This window comes from Lolium perenne, chromosome 7 (genome assembly GCF_019359855.2).
Source record: "Lolium perenne isolate Kyuss_39 chromosome 7, Kyuss_2.0, whole genome shotgun sequence".
Lineage (NCBI taxonomy): Eukaryota > Viridiplantae > Streptophyta > Magnoliopsida > Poales > Poaceae > Lolium > Lolium perenne.
The window spans coordinates 111,990,594-112,007,136 of NC_067250.2; the positions used below are offsets into that span (position 1 = coordinate 111,990,594).

At 49.9% G+C, this 16,543-nt stretch overlaps 1 protein-coding gene across 1 annotated transcript; it reads right to left on the reverse strand.

The window, feature by feature from the left end:
* Positions 1–2,457: 2,457 nt before the first annotated feature.
* On the reverse strand, positions 2,458–7,455 carry LOC139833673 (uncharacterized). Its single transcript, XM_071824011.1, has 5 exons — positions 6,306–7,455; positions 3,736–5,051; positions 3,520–3,663; positions 3,224–3,417; positions 2,458–2,821 (listed from the first exon to the last, which is right to left on the reverse strand). The coding sequence occupies exons 1-5, from the start codon at positions 7,453–7,455 to the stop codon at positions 2,458–2,460; spliced, it is 3,168 nt and encodes a 1,055-aa protein (XP_071680112.1).
* Positions 7,456–16,543: the final 9,088 nt, after the last annotated feature.

Consider the following 16,543-nt stretch of genomic DNA (forward strand, 5'->3'; position numbering starts at 1 on the left):
TAGGCCTTAGCACGGCGAGCCTCACGACGGGCAGCATTGAGCGTAGTAGGCCGGCCTGGAGCCCGAGCCAAATTCTTATTGAAAATTGCAACCGAGCCTAGTAGCTCGTTTTTCGAATTCCGGTGATTATGCGGATCAGAACAGGAAACAACCGAGGAATCCGACGACCGAAGCCGTCACCGAACCACCATCCACCCCACAACATCGTCGGCGGCAAGGGGAAACGTGGTAGGTTCGAGAACGGGCAGTCTAAAAGGACAAACCGGAGAAGATCCGCTGGCCGGCGAAGGAGAAAGACTCACAGATGATCGTACCTTGCCTGTTGAGGACGAAAACTCCCGAGCTGCCGAACGCTGACGATTCTGCCGATCACGTTGTTTCTCAGCTCGCCGGGCTAGTCCAGACAAAGATTCGACCAAGTCCCTGGTGTCATACGGCGAAGGAGATCGGCACAGATAGTCCAACGCCCGCGCCGAGCAACCCTCTCCCTCTTCCGCCTTCGAACTTGAGTTTGAATCTTCAACAGCCAAAGCCCAGAAACGACCAAGCGGAGCCCTCTCCGTCGAAGCAGACGGCGGCGGAGACACTTCAGCGGCCGGCAGGCCAGGATCGCCACCGCGGTCGCCCACGCGGACGTCAGACCGCCTAACGGTCATTTTTCCCCTCTCAGACGACGTATGTAGTGTCATAGTGTGCCATATCAGAGACGGACTTTCTCCCGGCATATTCTTTGCATGCCTAAGGCAGAAGGTGGCTGATCCCCTACAGGGTATCTGAGCGAATGTTTTGCTGATTCCAGTTTGATCCTGGATCGAAGGAAACAAACTGGCTTGGCGCACAACGCAGTTTTTCTACATATAGGTGGGTGTCCCTGGCTTATCCTAAGGTCACTATAGCTTCAAGATTCGTGCTTGCAACTTTACATCTATATCCTGAACTTTGTACATCTTCTCACCTTATATAAACGAAAGTGTACGTGTACACTTCATTTTCTCCATCTCATCCACGCCACCTCTCCTCGTCCTTGTCCAGCTCGCCCACCTCAATTGCTCCATGCCACCTCTCCTTGTCCAACTTCTCCTCCGGCAGCCTACCGCGATGGATCCGGCTTCCCAGGCCATGCTGCCGCCGGGATTCCTCCCACCGCACCGGCCGCCATGAGCATGGAGGCCACGAGCCCATGACCCCGAGATCCAAAACGAACTCCACCCCTGTCCTCCACACCGATCTCCTTCAAATCGAGTGGAAGGAGGACGACGAGAAGGTTCTGTCCTTCAGATCGACGGGATCTGTGCTAATCATACCCGTCTTCATAAATTTTACTTCTCTTTCCTGGAAGAGGAACTTCTGTTGCAATATGTTCTTGGTTGGGTCATGGATTTCTTGCTCAAAGTTTCTGGAACTGGATGGTTCTGATTTTTTTCCCGATCTGATTTGCTTCCTTTCCACATGGCAAAGTGGTAGGAACATCATAAAATCGTGCTTAATTCTATGTCCAAGTCTGTACATTATAGTCTTCTATGTCTCAGATCAAGAAATATAACATGTGCAGAAACATACGGGTAAAAACAATGCTTTACAGATTAGGATTCTTTTTATCAGAACATGTTCAGCACAAAGTCTATTTGATGTATGAATGGTAAAAAATTAATCTGTTTTATTATTCGGATCATATAAAAATTTCCTTCCATTAGAAGACACGGGCTGTTGTATACCCTGTTCACTGTACAGAACAAAGAAGCGACAAAAGGATCTCAGAGTAAAAGGTGGACAGACTGTAGGTGTTTTCTGCACTGAACAGAAAAATACCCTAAAGGGGTTCCTTGCAAATGTACACACTCGCTGCACAGATCTTGATGCATATTCGGACGCCCAGGATAAGCCCGGGACGCCCACATATATGTAGACTGTGATTTCCGGCTTGGCGCACCCATCCAGCCAATTCTAGTGATAGAAATACGCGGGGTGAAGAAAGCGCCTTTCGATGTGGCATGCCAGATAGAACCGATGGCTAGGAGTAGTCGGGCAGATCCGAAAAACTTAAAAAGGGGTAAAATCTAGACAAAAAGTTGACTAAATGGAGTAATCGAAATGAGTTGCTGCTAAACAAGATAATTGGTGTGAAAATTATCAAAGTGGGAGGTAAAAATGAATATACAGAAATGAACATAATTTCCATTTCCTATTTTTGAACGGGAAGAAGCGGATTATAATAATTTGTTCTTATGTCATTCTGTTTTACTTTTTACCTCACATTTTCGCAAGTGAGTCAGCAAAGTAGCCAAAATAGTTTTGGCTCCGGTTAGCAAGGATCTAACTCCAAGAATCAGTCTCTAGGAGACGAAATCTGAAACAAGAAAATGAAAATGAGAAGGTGCTGTATTAATTAGAACCAATTTTTTTTAGATAATATTATGGAATTCATGCTTTGACTTTTCGAAAAGCATACAAAACTTACTACAAATAAATAACCACCCTCTCAGCATCGCCGCCGCCCCTCCCTCCCTCCACCACCGCCCCCTCCGGCCCATCCCCTCTCCTTCCTTCCCACCTTCGCCCCGGGTCGTCTCGCGCGAGGCGGCTCCGGGCAACGACCCGAACCCAAGAAGAGGTGGCTCCGGGCAACGACCCGAACCCAAGAAGAGGCGGCACATCTTCCTCCTCCTGGCCGTTGCCACCGTTGGGGTCGGCGGTGGCGGCCGCGTTCGGCTGCCAAAGGCAGGGGCGGTGGTGGCGCGTCCATGGACTCCCCTTCGCGCGGAGGTGGGGTCTTCCAGGGCGGCGACGGTGGACGGCGGGCTGGCTAGCTAGCTTTCCTAATCTGCAAGATTAGATCAATTTGTTTCTGGTATGGTCCAAGGCCATGGTGGGCAAGGATTAGTGGGTCCCCGTGGAGGGGTTCTTGCGCCTCGACGGCACCCTGCGATGTACAGTTCAACCTGCCGATGATGACAGCCGGACGGGGGTGGAAGGTGTGAAAGTTAGGGTAACGATGTAGGGGGTATTGCCTTAGCACCATACACGGGCCGGCATATGACATATATATAGGGGTAGAGTTACAGAGACGTATACGGTTGGTTTATACACAACACCATACCGATACATGTACAATATACAGTTTATCACCCTCCCTCAATCTCAACCAGGAGTATCAAGGTTGAGATTGCGTCTACAGAATTGAAACAACGGCAAAGGGAGAGGTTTAGTGAATATATCAGCTAACTGATCCTTGGAGGAGATGAACCGAATCTGCAGAAGCTTCCGAGCAACCCTTTCGCGAACAAAGTGGAAATCCACCTCTATGTGCTTAGTACGAGCATGAAACACAGGATTCGACGAGAGAAAAGTTGCTCCAATATTATCACACCATAAGACTGGTGAACGTCTCTGAGTAACTCCAAGTTCAGCCAGCAAAGCCTGTATCCAAATCACCTCTGCAGTGGCGTTAGCGAGTGCTTTATACTCAGACTCTGTACTGGAACGAGACACCGTAGCCTATTTACGAGCACTCCAGGAAACCAGGTTACCACCATAGAAGATGGCATATCCCCCGGTTGATCGCCGATCATCAGGATTACCAGCCCAGTCCGCATCAGAGAAAGCAGACAGAAGATCAGGAGACGAGGTGGGACGTCTCAACAACACACCATATGATAAGGTGCCCTGGACATAGCGCAAGATACGCTTAACTGCTGCCCAATGAGAACAGCGCGGTGCAGCGAGATATTGACACACCTTGTTCACAGCAAATGATAAGTCAGGTCTGGTCATGGTGAGGTACTGTAAGCAACCAACAATACTGCGATAGCGTGTAGACTCATCAGCAGAGAGAAGTGTACCATCTGTAGCGCTAAGCTTGTCAGTAGAACACATCGGTGTAGACACCGGAGCAGACTGAGCAAGACCAGCCCTCCGCAGGAGCTCAAGTGCATACTTATGCTGACTCAGATGAATACGGCCAGGAGAACGATGCACTTCAATACCAAGAAAGTAATGTAAATCTCCAAGATCTTTGAGTGCAAACGATGTACCAAGCTGATGAAGTAGGCGATCAGTAGCAGCAGATGAGGAGCTGACCACAATAATATCATCAACATAGACCAATAAGTAGATGGTAAGAGTTGATTTCCGAAGAATGAATAGTGATGTGTCAGCCCTAGACGCCGCAAATCCAAGACCATGGAAAACAGAGCTAAGACGAGCATGCCAAGCGCGAGGAGCCTGTTTTAGTCCATAAAGGGCCTTGTAAAGGCGACACAAATACTGAGGATGTGAAGGATCCTCAAAGCCAGGAGGTTGACGCATATAAACCTCTTCTTCAAGAACTCCATGTAAGAAGGCATTCTGAATATCCAACTGCCGAAGATGCCACCCCTGAGTGAGGGCCATAGACAGAAGAAGACGAATAATAGTCGGTTTAACAACCGGACTAAAAGTGTCTTCGTAATCAAGGCCATATCGTTGTTTGAAGCCTTTAGCGACCAACCGAGCCTTATACCGCTCAATAGTACCATCCGACTTTTGCTTGATCTTAAACACCCATTTACAGTCAATGATGTTGACACCAGGCCGAGGAGGAACAAGCTGCCAGGTTTTGTTGGTCTGAAGAGCTGAGAATTCAGCTTCCATAGCGGCGCGCCAGTGAGCACAGGTCATGGCGTCGAGATGACTACGAGGCTCGGTATGAACAAGATCATCCGTACGAGCAGTATGCCATGCAATGGTTCCATCGGTGCGCGTCTTGGGATGACGAATACCACGCATGAGACGCGTGGTAACACCTGGGCGAGGAGCAGGAGCAGGCGATGAGGTGCTCGCAGGAGAGGATGTCGTCGATGTAGCCGATCCAGGGGACGGTGCAGAGGAGACGTCGAGTGATGGTGGGCCGGATGAGGGAGTAGGCGGGCCGTCATCGGCCCAAGTTGCACCACCAGACGAAGAGTGCACGTGATCGTCGTGCATGCGATCATCGGCGCTATGCACCTGGGCGCGATCCGAGGTGCCCTCCAAGTGCTCATCAAGTAACTCCAGGCGAACACCACGCCCCAAACCTGCACCATGGTTAGGCAATAGAGACGGAGTATATGCGGCATCAACAAATTGGTCAGGGAGTAAAGGAGTAGTGGAATCGGAGGGTATGGTGGAAGGAATAGAAACATGAGAGAAGGGAAACACCGTTTCATCAAAAACAACATCCCGAGAAATATAGACTCGATTTGTAGGAATATGAAGACACTTATAACCCTTGTGCATAGAACTGTAACCAAGGAAGACACATTGTTTGGATCGAAACTCGAGTTTGCGTTGATTGTAAGGTCGAAGATGCGGCCAACACGCACACCCGAACACCTTAAGAAAGGTATAGTCAGGCACTTCCCCCAGAAGAAGACGCTCAAGAGGTGTTTGCATATTGATCACTCGACTTGGGAGTCTATTTATAAGGAAGCAAGCGGTATAGAAAGCATCACTCCAAAACCGATAGGGAACAGAAGCGTGTGCAAGGAGAGTCAACCCAGTTTCAACAATGTGTCGATGTTTTCTTTCAGCAGTGCCATTTTGTTGATGTGTATGAGGACAAGACACTCGATGAGAGATGCCAAGATCAGCAAAGAACTTATTTAACTTGTGGTACTCACCACCCCAATCGGATTGTACATGCAGAATTTTCTTATTTAGGAGGCGTTCAACATGCTTTTGAAATTGAAGAAACACATGAAACACATCAGACTTCCTTTTAAGCAAATAAAGCCATGTAAAACGACTGTATGCATCAATAAAACTAACATAGTATTCATGTCCACTAACAGAAACTTGGGCAGGTCCCCATACATCAGAATAGATAATCTCAAGAGGAACTGTAGTGACACGAGTAGACAATGAAAAAGGTAACTGATGACTTTTGCCCTGCTGACAGGCATCACAAACTACAGTTTTATTGACTGACACGGATGGAAGCTCATGACGATGCAAAACATGTTGAACTATAGGAACTGCTGGATGACCTAGGCGGGAGTGCCACTGCTCGCGAGAAACCTTGACACCACTAAAAACTTGCTTGATAGACGACACATCGAGATTATAGAGTCCTCCACGGCAACCCCCTCTAAGAAGAACCCTTCTCGTGACGCGATCCTTAACAAGAAAATACCAAGGGTGAAACTCAAAGAAGACATTATTATCAAGTGCAAACTTTTTAACCGAGAGGAGATTGCGAGTGATAGAAGGGACATGGAAAATATCACGGAGGTGAAGATTATGGGATAATGAAGGAATAGTGGAATGACCAATATGTGTAATGCGCATACCTGATCCATTAGCGGTTTGGACTTGATCCTTCCCAAGATAGGGCTCCCTCATGGTGAGCTTGTCAAGATCGTTGGTGAAGTGGTCTGTCGCCGCCGTGTCCGCATACCAAGCCGGATCTATCGGATAGGATGGAGTAGCACCATAGGAGGTGTTGTTGGCAGTAGGAGAGGTAAAAGCCGCCAACTGTCGATCCTTGTAACGCCCATCATTGCCAGCGCCAAGAAAGTTAGGATTATAGCGCTTGAAACAACACGAGGCAACATGTCCAGTCTTGGTGCAAATTTGGCAAATAGGCCGACCACCACCACCAGAAGAGCCACCACCACCAGTGCCACGCGACATACTCTCCTGGCCGCGTTGCTGGTTGGAAGACGGAGGTGGTTGCTTGGAATAGGGCGGCGAGGTCGGAGCAGATGGAGGCGGACCACCACGCCCATGGTAGTTGAGGTGAGCCATGTGGACATCTGTTCCAAGATCAGCACGGCGAGCCTCCATGCGTTGTTCAGTATTGAGGAGCTGTGCATATACATCACGGATAGGCATTGGATCAGTGAGAGCCCGAGAGGAGACCAGCTGAACAAGAGCATCATACTGCTCATCCAGGCCGGCGCAGAGATAGCCCGTGAACTCATCAGGACGCAATGGCTGGCCAATGGAGGCCAACATGTCTGCCTTGGACTGAATCTCATTGAAGAAGACCGAGACCGTTTTGTTCAGCTTCTTCGCCTTGTGGAGTTCAGCGCGGATTGCCATGGCACGCGCAGTAGACTGAGAGGCAAAGCTGCAGGCCAGGGTTTCCCACGCCTCATGCGATGTAGTCACCATCGTCATCGTCCCGAGGACAGACTCATGAAGAGAACAGACAATGGCTGAAAGTATTGCCTGATCTTGTTGATGCCAGGCCGAAAACAGAGGATTAGGGATGGTTGCAGGATCACCGTCCTGCTTTGCCGCCGGGTTCGGCAGTGTCGCGGGCGGGCATGCAAGAGATCCATCCACAAACCCAAAAAGCAGATTGCTTCGGAGTATTGGGACAACCTGTGTCCTCCAGTAGATGTAGTTTTCCGAGGTGAGCTTGACGGTAATCTGGTTCGCCAGGCTGATCGGCGACGTCGGAATCACGGAGGTGACAGTGGAGGATCCCGCCATGGTCGACCTGTACAGGCCGGGAGAGGCGGAGCTGTTAGCACCTGAGAACACGCCGGAGGTAGCACCACTGGTGCCGCTCATGAACGACATCGCGCAGGCGGCGGCGGTGATCGGCGATGGACGGATCGTGCGGAAGCGGAGACGATCGGCGAAACCAATCTAGGTCAGGAGCCGATCGGCTCTGATACCATGTGAAAGTTAGGGTAACGATGTAGGGGGTATTGCCTTAGCACCATACACGGGCCGGCATATGACATATATATAGGGGTAGAGTTACAGAGACGTATACGGTTGGTTTATACACAACACCATACCGATACATGTACAATATACAGTTTATCAGAAGGCAAGAAGGTTGTGTGGGAGCTTCCGCCCGGTGAGATTGCAACGCTCCACCATAGAAACAACAGTCGGACATAGAGGAGTTAGTTAGCTAGCCTCCGGTTAGTTAGCTAGCCTCCGGTTGCTTGGGTCGCGGTGGACTTTTCCCCTGTATTGGACATCGTCCCCCCCTTTTTTCCCATCTTAATATAAAACGCGCAGATCTCCTGCGGGTACTCGAAAAAAAAAAACAGTCGGACATCGAGCCTTGGCAGCCGACTGTAAGGTCAAAATCGGCGATCGAAGATAACAGAGTGCGTGGTGGATAATGTATTCTCAGTTGATTGTGTTTCAAGGTGACGAGGATCAAAGTCACCTCCACGGACGGCAACAACATCTGTCTTGGTGTGCAGGGCCGTAAGAGGGTAAATCTGACGCCTGCATGGACCAAAGCCAAAGAGCAGGCTCAAACATGGAGTTCGATGTGCGCTTGTGCAGGACTCCGTGCTCCTGCACAAGATGATGCAAAGAGATTTCAGATCCAAACTATTGGAGGTTACTTGCGAGTAAACTTTGTGCTAGCGTCTAATGGTACTGGTATTCAGAACTTGCGCATAGCCCCGGCACTAAAGCGTCCGCCGATTCGCATGCAAAGACAGTTATTTTTGCTTAACTGATGGATGATGATGGTGGAATACATCCGGATCCAGCGCGCACCTGATTTCTATTGTTCTGTTTATTCTTTTTCTTCGAACAAAGTTGCTCCCTTAATCTTGGATTGATCGAGTGTTGGTTCTGCATTATGGAAGTGTCTGAGTATATCCGAGATTTTAATGGCACACCAGAGTGAATATCTGCTAAAACATGTGACGTCTGTGAGCTGCCTACAACTTTCTACAATTTCGGTTGTAAACCATTGGGTGAACATCTGACCAACAACATCACACATCTTTATGAACAGTGTTAGAGACCTGAAAAATAATAAAAATGTTCTCAAATATTCTCGATGGTATTTGTGTTCCTGTGAATAATACTCAGTAAAATCAATCTGCCGATATTCAGTAAAAATCAACCGCCGCAACGCGCGGGCATATTTCCTAGAAACTTGTTGTACTCGGGGCAAGTGTTAAGGGCTAAACTAAGAAGAGGCAACACCTAGCATGCATTCAGAGCGTGCGATGTTATAACCGAGTCGATCCTGAAGAATAGACAGGCAAGGCCATATTCAACATTCATCTCATACTCGAAAACACAAAGTTACCTAGAGTGTAGATGAAGTTTGGTAGAAGTATAATATGATTAATATCCTTCTTGTTCTTGGCATTCTCCCTCACCGCTAAGTACTCGGTCTCGAACTGAACGAGCTCGGGTAACCTCATGCGGCGGCGGCCTCCACGTCGGCCTCATGCGCCCTAACCTGCAAGAAGGTGCGGCAATTCCCCTTCTTTTGCTTGCGGGTGACCATGCACATTTGTTGCGAGCGGAACTCGACCTCCCTTAGGCTTTCCACTTCGGGAAGTTCACCTCGGGGCACGACCGATCGTACGTCCACGCGCCGAAGTCGTAGGCGCGGACGACAAGCTCCGGTGACGAGAATGTCCCAAGCCACCGGTGGACACCGTCCACGGTTATCTCCACGGCGAAACAGCCGGAGTTCCGATGCCACGCACTGAGGAAACTCACCGTTGACCTAGGGCGGCGGCGTGGCAGCATCTCGAGGTCTAGTTGGTCTTGTCTTTTTTTCCCTTTTATCTTTTCTGTTTTATTTTTTATTTTAAGTTTTAGGCCACCAAATTGATCCAAATAAAATTTGTAAAATTCCAGATAGTTAAATAGGATATCTTGGAATAGTTTTCTAATCCATAACAAAATACAAGACTATTCTTTATGCATTTGGCCTTATAGGCTACTTTGGCATTAGTATTCCAAATAGGGTTTTGACTTTTGACTTCTCAAATAAAGTTCTTTATGATTTCAAAACTTCAAAACTAGAATAGTTTTGGTTTGAAATAATTTGAAACCAAATGTTTAAGTAAAACTATTTTTGGAAAATAATTTTAAATGCATTCAAAAGTCCAACCAACAAGTTTCAAGTTCTTATTTATTTTCGTCGGCGTCCTCCTTGGCCTTCCTGGCCTCCTCCTCCAGCACGGAGGCGCGCAACGCCTCGTCGAGGTGCGGCCATTTGGCCAGCTCCTCGAGGTCGTTGACCTCGTGGGACGCCGCGAGCGCGGCCTGCAACTCGGGGTCGACGCCCTCCTCGGGCTGGGCCTATGGCGCTAGCGCTGGCGTGGCCCGCGGCGGAGTAGCCATGGGCTCGTCGATGTAGAAGCCGCCGGGGCGGCGGCCAGTCCTCCTAGCAGGCGTGCATGGCTACGCGCGAGGCTGCGGGCGAGGCCTCGCCATCGCCTAGGTGAAGTACGTGCGCAGGCGCGCATCGTGCTCCACCTCGAACCACAAGTCCCCGTAGGGACTTGTGTCGCTGTAGGCGGGGTCCTCCCGGAGGTCCGTCGGCAACTGCGTGCGGCGCCGCTCGATCTCCGCGAGGCGGGCGCGGCCGGTGGCCGGGATCGGTGGCACCGGAACCCGATCTGGGCAAAGGTGCCAGCCGTGGGGGAGGTGCACGTCGCCCCACGACATTGGGGCGCCGGCCTCCAGAAGATCCGCACCACCACTACAGTGACGTAGATCCGGTCGCGGATGGCCGTCGATGGCCCCACGTCGAAAGCCGACGGCGCGGCTCCCCGGCTGCTGCCGACCTCGTGGTCGTTGGCGGATGGCTCGAACTCACGCTTCGGGGCCATGACGGCGCGGAAGCTCGAGCTCGTGTGGGTGGAGGGGACTGGGGAAATGGGGACTGGATAGGGACAGTCCCCCACCCAGTCCACATTTAATAGGACTCCCGCCCGCCAATAGGTGGGCCTGGCAGGCAAGGAGGCGGACGCGCGAGGACACCGTGTGCCATCCGCGGCCACGCAAAACTGGCCCAGATTTTGGCCAGGTTTGGATCGTCCCGGACACCGCGGCCATCCGCATTTGTGATGCGTGGCCGCTTTGGGCCACGTTTTTGTCCGCCGGGACCCATCCGAACGCGCGGACGCGGGATGGATAGCCGCATTGGAGATGGCCTTAGAGGTTGTAGTTGTCAGTGTAGTGGGTTCTCACTTGTTCCTTGTACCTTTAAGAGCATCTCCAGCCGCGTCCCCCAAACCGTCCCCCAAAGCGCGCCGGATCGAGCGTTTGGGGGACGTGTTTTGTTCGTGCCGCCTTTGAGGGACGTCGCTCCCCAGCCGCGTCCCCCAAACGCCGGCCCCAAATGAATATTGGTGCACGAAAATAAAGGTTTTCATTCAATTTTGATTATATATTACAAAGTTTGAATGAAAACGGCTAGATTTCATCTAAACCTAGACTACTGACCGCCCGGCGGTGCGTTCGACGGCCCCGCCCCGTCGTCGCCTCCCCTACGCCGCAGCTCCTCCTGCACGCGCCTCCTCTCCTTGCGTTCGGCGGTGGCCAGACGGTGCCGCTCCCGCCGCGCGTCCTCCTCCGCCCTCCCCTGCTGGGCCGCCTGGAGGGAGAGCTCGACGGCGCGACGAATCTGCGCCTCTTCGCGGGCACGGGCGTCGTCCTGGAGCTTCTTCTCCGACTCGAAGGACTCGACGAGCGCGCATTGCTGATCGGCCGTCTCGTCCGGGTGCGGCCCGTCGTTGTCGGACCACTCGAACTCGTCGTCGTCGTCCTCCACCTCGGTCTCCTCCGCCTCGGCCTCCTCCTCCTCCATTGGCGCCTCCTCCTCCACATCTGTTGGCGCCTCCATCATCGCCGCCGCCAACACGGCGTCCTCCGCCGCCAACTGGTCCGCCCGCCTCCCCCAGATCGCCCTCAGCGCCGCCTCCCGCTGATGACGCTCCTCCACCGCCAGCTGATGCTGGCGCTCGATCGACTCCCGCCGCCGGCGCTCAATCGCCTCCCGCCGTTCACGGTACAGCGCCTCCCGCTCACCGCGCTGGCACTGGCACTCCTCAGCCCACCGCTGCTCCATCTCCGCCCGGTACCGGCACCGTCGCGCCTCCTGTAGAGTCGAGGCGTCAGACACCGCAACGGTGGCGTCCTGCTGCTCCTGCCACGCTGCTGCCGCCGCGGCCTCGCCAGCAGCGGGGCCATGGGCGCAGAACGCCGCCAGATCCTCCGCCTGCGCCGCCTCCCGCTGCTGGCGGGCCTGCTGCTGCATTGCCTCCCGCCGCTGCTGACGGTGTGCACGCCATCGCTCTTCCCGGGCCGCTGCTGAGGGGTCGGTGTCGACTTGCGTTTCCGGGCCTGCAAGTGGAGGGGACGGCGGTGGAGGGAAATGGCCAGCGCCGGGGCGGTTCGCCATTGCTACTGGTGGTGGAGGAGACGGCGGTGGAGCGACGAGGGCTGTGTTTGTTGCCGGCGGGGTGTGGTGGCTACCATTGAGCCGGGAGGCCTTTTATAGACGCCGGCGTCGGGAAGAAAGCGCGGGAACAAGCGAGAAGAGGCGGGAAGAAAGCGCGGGAACGGGCGGTGGCGTGCGCACGCCGGCGACGCGTCTCGTTGGCGCAGCACCGACGAGACGTCTCGCCTGCCCCTCCGTCGCCATTAAGGCAAAGATGCCGTCGTGTGTCACTGCGCGCGAATAACTTCCGTCGCGAGGTAGGCGACGGTAAGGTTCAATTAACTGTGCCGCTGACGCGTCGGCCCCGCCACTCCCCGCCTCGCTTTTCGTTGTGTCCGGCGTCCCCGGTGCGTCCCCTGTGGGACGGGGACGGGCTCGGGGCGCCGGACACCGAATGGGGGCGCGCCGGACAAAAAAGGGCTTTGGGGGATGCGGCTGGAACGCATTTTCTGTCCGGCGCGCCCCAAATCGCTTTGGGGGACGCGGCTGGAGATGCTCTAAGATGTTTATCCTATACCTGTAAGAGGTGTTCCCTGCTTTGAGTTGGTTGATGTTGGGTGTGTTGTAAAACCTTGAACCATGGTTTGGCTTTATTAATTTAAAGCTGGGCATTTTATGCCTATTATTCAAAAAAAATATTAGAGAGGATTTAGATTTTTTGGTTAATCCGTTAGACCATCTATAATGTAAGGTGGTTTAGGCTTATGAAGTATAAATAAGCATTGATGCTTAACTAAAAAATATATATACTAGACAGATGTCGAACTAGTCACCTCCCCTATACAAATAATCATAGGTGCTTATGAAAGTGCTTGCCTCTAAGACTGTTTTGCTCACAGCTCGTCCAAAAATGCGTCCATAAATTCATTCATGCTGCAATTATACCTTGCACAATAGGTATGACAGGAAAGTTGTGATGGTCAAAGAAAATAACTGAAAATTATTTGTTTGTTAGGTGTGTACAAATGACAAGAACACTGGATCTAAAATGTGTGATAAATTGGCAGTAGAGCTGTATATATAGGTGTTTCCTTGTTTAGGAGAAGGTGTCCTATGTTATTCATGGAGACAGACATCGATGGATTATTCTCCATAGCGCTTCATCCTAGCATTAGTACTCAAATTTAAGATTTTGGAGTGAAGCAAAATAGAAGTTCATTGTTCTTCCAGCGCCTACACCTTTCCTCGTCACGTAGTGGCACCACCCGCCAAATCCCTGGCATCAGATGGTTCTTTGCTTTCATTTGAAATAATAACTAGCATAATACCCGTGCGTTGTTACAGGAATAACATCATGGTCAACATAATAATGATGAACAATGAGGTCTTCAATTGTGCGGTCATCGGCAAGAAAACCGTCGTACGCGCGCAGGTCAGCATAGCCGATGTGATAGGCGTGTCATCTTGGACCAATGCCGAGTTGATGGCTGTCAGCGTAGACAAGGACACCTTCTCACACGCTCGTTGAGAAGTAGCATCAAAGGCGCCATCATGCCTCCAAAGGTGCGGCTGCCCGCCAGGAGCCACCTCCGTGTGGCTAGCAGTGTGGGCGTCGCTGCCCGATCGTTGATGGGGAACATAGAAAAATATTAACTGGAAAAGAAAGAGAAAATAACAAATCGGCGATATGCTTCGCATGGTTACCTAGACGCTTCAGACGTGACATGTCAGTTTTTTGTATATGTGGTAATGTTATACATAACCCGTTGTAAACTCCTTAATATAAAGACAAACACAACTGTCATAGAAGTGATGAGAAATTCTTCAAATGAATCTATCTCATTTTTTTGTCAAAAAAATCTATTTCATAGCTTTTCATTCAGTGTATTAAATATGAGATTTTGCTTACTCAACTATTATCTCAAAGATGTGAAAGAAACCTGCATCAAATGAAGGACTGCTTGGATTTATATGGCTGATAGACAAATAACAACAACAAATAAAAACAATGGAAAGATAGCAGTGCTTGATGACAATGCAGATAAAATGGAGCAAAGCCATAATAAACACAAGGATGAAGAGAAGATATACATTAGCAAGGCGACACCCATAGTAACCATACAGTTGAAGAGATTTGACTATTGCCACCCTGATAAGCCAGACAAGTTGCAATAGAATTCGGCAGTATATACTGGAGGATTGTTACTCCATGTTCTTTATTGCACAACACATATATATTCAGTAGTGAACAGTAACAGCCATGTAGTAGTGAACACTGACCACCATGTACAGACCTCCAGCTACGCAGCGCCAGTAAAATGCTTGCTAGGTACAAATCCAAATTCAGATATTTTGTTAAGCATATTTCATGTTTTGATTAACGTGCATCGGGTGAGATGAGATAAACTGGTGTTCACTACTGAATGCTAGCAAGCTGTGTTCAGATTTATTTTTCTCCATGTTTTCTTCACCTGCAATTGCAAACAAAACCATGCAATCTACAATCATCAATTGCCTAATTCGCATAAATCATTTGCAACTGGTTTCACACTCTATTGTTCAGTTTGGTCAGTTGAACAGAGGGGATAAACAAACTGAAGCAGTGATGCATAGTTCCAAGCCAAGCCAATGAACAGGTCATTCTCCACGCTGGGACTACCCCGCCATCCTCGTCGGCAGGCACCGATGTTCCCACTCCCTCGAGTACTCAGATTTACTCAATAGAAAACACACACTTATCTCACTGGTTGAGTTTCTCTCTGAAACCAGCACTCAGATTTACTCAATAAAAACGCTAGCAACTTCATCACGAAAAAATATCGTGCAAGTATATGATAAATAATTGCACAGTCCTTCCGTTATGTTAATAGATTCTATGCAAACAACTACATAGGTTCAGTTTATAATTTTCAATGGGTCGTAGTCTGAATCTCTAGAAATGGTGACTCAAAAATTTCCAGATGTTCAGTAACCACATAAAATAATTTTGCAACTACCTATATAAGTGTGATGTAATGTTTGCAGAAAGGCTACAATGCATATAACCTTGTCTTTGTCGACTTCACTATATCATCATTCAGTGCAACAGTATTAGTTTAGACTCACTGGGCATTAGCCACTACTTCACTTATCAAAGTAACCACATTAACCAGACCTATATTTGAACTACAATCTTGGCGCAGCTAAAAAAATTCATGCACATATGAAATTGGAGAAGGTTTCTTCACTCCTAATTTCCTCAAAACAGATACATGGAACAAAACCCCGTAGGAGCTGGTCCAAGAGGAACTATATTTGAGCTACGATCTTGGCGCAGCTAAAAAAAATCATGCACATATGAAATTGGAGAAGGTTTCTTCACTCCTCATTTCCTCAAAACAGATACATGGAAGAAAACCCCGTAGGAGCTGGTCCAAGAGGAACTATATTTGAGCTACGATCTTGGCGTGGCTAAAAAAATTCATGCACATACGAAATTGGAGAAGGTTTCTTCACTCCTCATTTCCTCAAAACAGATACATGGAACCAAACCCCGTAGGAGCTGGTCCAAGAGGATCGGATTCACACTGCAATAGTAATAGTTCAAGGATAGGTAGAACTTGACAACTTGGATGAATTTTTGGTCTCAAACACAAAACAGTTGAAATCCCCATTTCAAATAAATAATAAATAACCAGTTGCAATCGAGACACTGAGGTCAATCTATGGTCAATGATCAACCACTCAAACTAACTCAAAGCTTGCTTCTGTGGCTATTGCACTTAGTCACTCCAACTCTCTTCATCAATTTCAAGTACCAAATGAAACCAGTGCTAAATAACTACTTGAAACCGTTGATGGCATGCAAGAGCTCAGAAATCAATCTTAGTAAACATGGCTGGAAGGAGGGCACAACTGCAGAGGTGAAGTGTACACAAACGCCAGTGAACTCCTGAGTTTTGATGGGGCACATATTATTTCCTGTCGACCTCGTTCCCCATTCAAATCCTATCCTCCAGCACACCATCTTAGCTCTAACTGAATCAACTGGATTGCAACCAAATCTGACTAACTTAAGTTGGGCGGTCACCCAGATCCGGAATTCATGGGGTGGTACTGGACGACAGTTGGGAGGTAGATCAAACCTGAAAGACTACGGCTGCTCCAGCCACGCGAGCACCCGCATCGGTCACGTCGGCCTCCGGTGCCGGTCCTTGTGCCACCGAGTAACTCTAGCCTCCTCCCGTGAACCGACGATACTGGCAACACCCTGCAAGCTAACGTCGTCTCCGTGGAGTCCAATGCTCGGGAGGAGGCCGTCCGATGGGATGGAGACGGTTGTGGGTGGTTGTAACCAAGAGGGGAAGGGTAAAGGCGGCGTACGAGGAGCTCAGATCAAGAGCTCGACAATGTGCAGGATCGGGGATCTTT

What these genes read in the sequence shown, in the direction of transcription:
- LOC139833673 (XM_071824011.1), bottom strand. Translation starts at nt 7,455, where the DNA reads ATGGCGGGATCCTCCACTGTCACCTCCGTGATTCCGACGTCGCCGATC. An exon ending in CCAAACCGCTAATGGATCAG is followed by an intron (nt 5,052 to 6,305) that starts GTATGCGCATTA and finishes ACCATGGTGCAG; the next exon opens with GTTTGGGGCGTGGTGTTCGC. An exon ending in TCTTCTATGGTGGTAACCTG is followed by an intron (nt 3,418 to 3,519) that starts GTTTCCTGGAGT and finishes ATTTGGATACAG; the next exon opens with GCTTTGCTGGCTGAACTTGG.